Source organism: Parasteatoda tepidariorum, chromosome 5 (genome assembly GCF_982258835.1).
Source record: "Parasteatoda tepidariorum strain Cologne lab strain chromosome 5, Ptep-v5.0, whole genome shotgun sequence".
Lineage (NCBI taxonomy): Eukaryota > Metazoa > Arthropoda > Arachnida > Araneae > Theridiidae > Parasteatoda > Parasteatoda tepidariorum.
Window position 1 is genome coordinate 112,598,324 of NC_141759.1, and position 2,665 is coordinate 112,600,988.

A 2,665-nucleotide genomic window follows, 5' to 3' on the forward strand; every position below is an offset into this window, starting at 1 on the left:
ACCAACTCGAAAGGTATAACTCGTAGTCACCCCCGAGCAAACATCCACATGTTTGTTTTGGTTTAAATTTGCAAGTTTAAAATCTACTTGGCGATTGTAGTTTGCGCTACAGATCAAGATAAGGAAATATCCCTCTCCCTTTTATTAGATACTATGCAGTTTTCATTCATTTTCGATAAACGTTCCCCCACCTCAAGTACCTAACAGTAATGTGAAAATAAAAAATGCAATGAAACAAGCTTTAATAGATAAACATATATATTTTAACTAAGGTACAATATTTTCTTTTTCATACAAATCTTGAACTTAAGGCGATAATTTTTGAAAATTCTCCTCTCCCTCTTAATATACTAGGTATGGGAACTAATATTCTAGTACCAAGTGGATTGCCATGATCGTCTAAAAGTACTATGTTATTTGAATCATGTCTTGGTACCATGTGCTTTTGGTGTTTTCTTACGCCAACAATGAATGCTTTCTTCTTCAAACCTTTAATAGCGACAAGGATTTTGTCTCCAATTGTACCAACATGAGTCTTATTGTACACATGTATACATTTAGGCGGCTTTCCATCAAGCATAGCTTGTTTTCCAAGGTTGCTATTATCAACAACGCGTAATCTAGCCATTTTACGTATCTCACTTAAACTAGATGTCACAGAAAAATTTCTAACACTGGTTAAATGACTCACACATTTAAGTAGATTCATATTAGCAGAATATTATTAGCTAATGTTTGTTTTCTTAACTTTTACAGTTTCGTTTAGGCAGACTCTAACTGCTTATTTCTGTTTAACTTGAGATAAAATTGTTAATAAACCTGAACTTTTAATATTTGGTCAAAATAGGAATTGGTAACTGGATGGAGTGAGCTTAGCCTTAGCGACCACACGTTACCACAGTTTCTCGTTCGTAATTTAGCGATCGGTACGGGAAGTTGAGTCACTTACAACCAGAAGCATACGCTCTCCTCTTTTCGAATCTTTGCGAAAAATGTATCATTGATTAAAAAAATTTTGGGGGATGTGGGATATTATATTTATTTTTTGGCCATTCTATTTTACTAGATTTCTAAAAGCCAAAAATGCGTGTTATTTATGTGCATGCTGTATGATTAGTTTCAGTTTTTGAATGCTTATTTCAAAATAAATCAGCAATCTCAGTAAGTTTTATATTTAAATATTTAACGAAAATGAAAATCTACTTATTTTTTTGTAAATATCAACAACAAAATCTAATAAAAATCCACTTAGTATTTTTATTGTTTTTCTTCGAAATGTACAGGTATCATAACTGTGCGAAATAAATAGTTATACTTCTAATAAATTAAATAATATTAAACCATCAAGGCAGTTTATATATATAGTAGAAAAACCGCCTTGAATTAAAACTATTAAATTATTATTTAACTATTAAATTATCATTATTGCAGAAAAATTTTCATGAATTAAAACGAAAAGAAAATCTATCGAAACCACCAGGAGTCATAAGAAAATATTGCAGTTGTAACTAAGTATCACTTGAGTTCGCTTATTTAGTTATCAATTAATAAATTTGCAATATTTATGTCAATCCGACAGATTTTAATACATAAAAAAATAGTCACACTTAAGGTATCCGACTACCTTCGGGACAAAAGTTTTGAAAAATAAATATTTTTCACAACATTATTGCAATTTATATTGTATATTAATTTAAATAAACATATTTAATAGAGAAAATTTTAATATACAGGAAATTTTTTGTTTAAAGAGTATTTTTTAGATAATTTTAATGAAAATAACTCATTAACGGAAAACACTCTGCACAAAAAACTATTGTAAATGCAGCTATCAAACTTTTTGAGCCGTTTCGTATAACCCTCTGAAGTGTTATGAACCTCAACTTAAGTAAACTATTAAAAGGAACTAACCACTGATGAAGAAGAAGTCTAAAATATTTGCTACGAGTAAAGTCTTACTTTTCCACTCTTCAATAGTTGTTTCATCCATATTAGCAGATTTACGACATATAGCACGATACGCCTTCGCATAAGTACCCGACACGTAACCCCACTCTTAAAGATGAATGTTCAGTTTTCTCAGCGACGTAGGAGGGAGGGATTTAGGGGGGTTCAAAGACCCCCCCCCCCATTTTAATATTTTCTCAAACTACTCATTTGAAAAAAATAGTCTAATATTATTTCTGCTTATTTTATTTGAAGAAAAAACACTTAAAAAATCATTGGCATCGATATGAACCTCTTCCTTGCTCAAAAATATAAAATATTTGCTCTCCCTTCTCAAGGAAGCAATACTCTGGACGATACCCAAGAATCCCCACGTGTGGTATCCCTACAAAGTTAGCCGATTCCTTTTTATGATTTGAAAATGTGAACAGCTTCAAAATACTCTGCTTAATCTTTATTTATCTTGATAGCTTTGGAATGGATCATCATTCTTAAAGGACAGTGGGACATATCTATTGGGCGTAGGCGAACTTTGAATTTGGTTATAAATGCCTCGCGAGGAAAATTTCCTACAATTTTAGGAGCGTCTTTTTAGGATTGAAATAAGATGTAACCAGTGGATGGAGGAACTCTCGAATAAAAAAAATTTTTCTTTACATTCTGTCAGGAAACTTACTATGATGAGTTCAAATTTTGCGCAAATTTTCTGTTTGTCTTT

General features: G+C 31.4%; 1 protein-coding gene across 1 annotated transcript; it reads right to left on the reverse strand.

The window, feature by feature from the left end:
* Positions 1–225: 225 nt before the first annotated feature.
* Positions 226–794, reverse strand: mRpL14 (mitochondrial ribosomal protein L14). The gene has a single exon (XM_016065137.5). The coding sequence runs from the start codon at positions 707–709 to the stop codon at positions 290–292; it is 420 nt and encodes a 139-aa protein (XP_015920623.1). The 5' UTR covers positions 710–794; the 3' UTR covers positions 226–289.
* Between the last annotated feature and the right edge of the window lie 1,871 nt (positions 795–2,665).

Coding starts and splice junctions, on each gene's coding strand:
- mRpL14 (XM_016065137.5), bottom strand. CDS start 709: ATGAATCTACTTAAATGTGTGAGTCATTTAACCAGTGTTAGAAATTTT.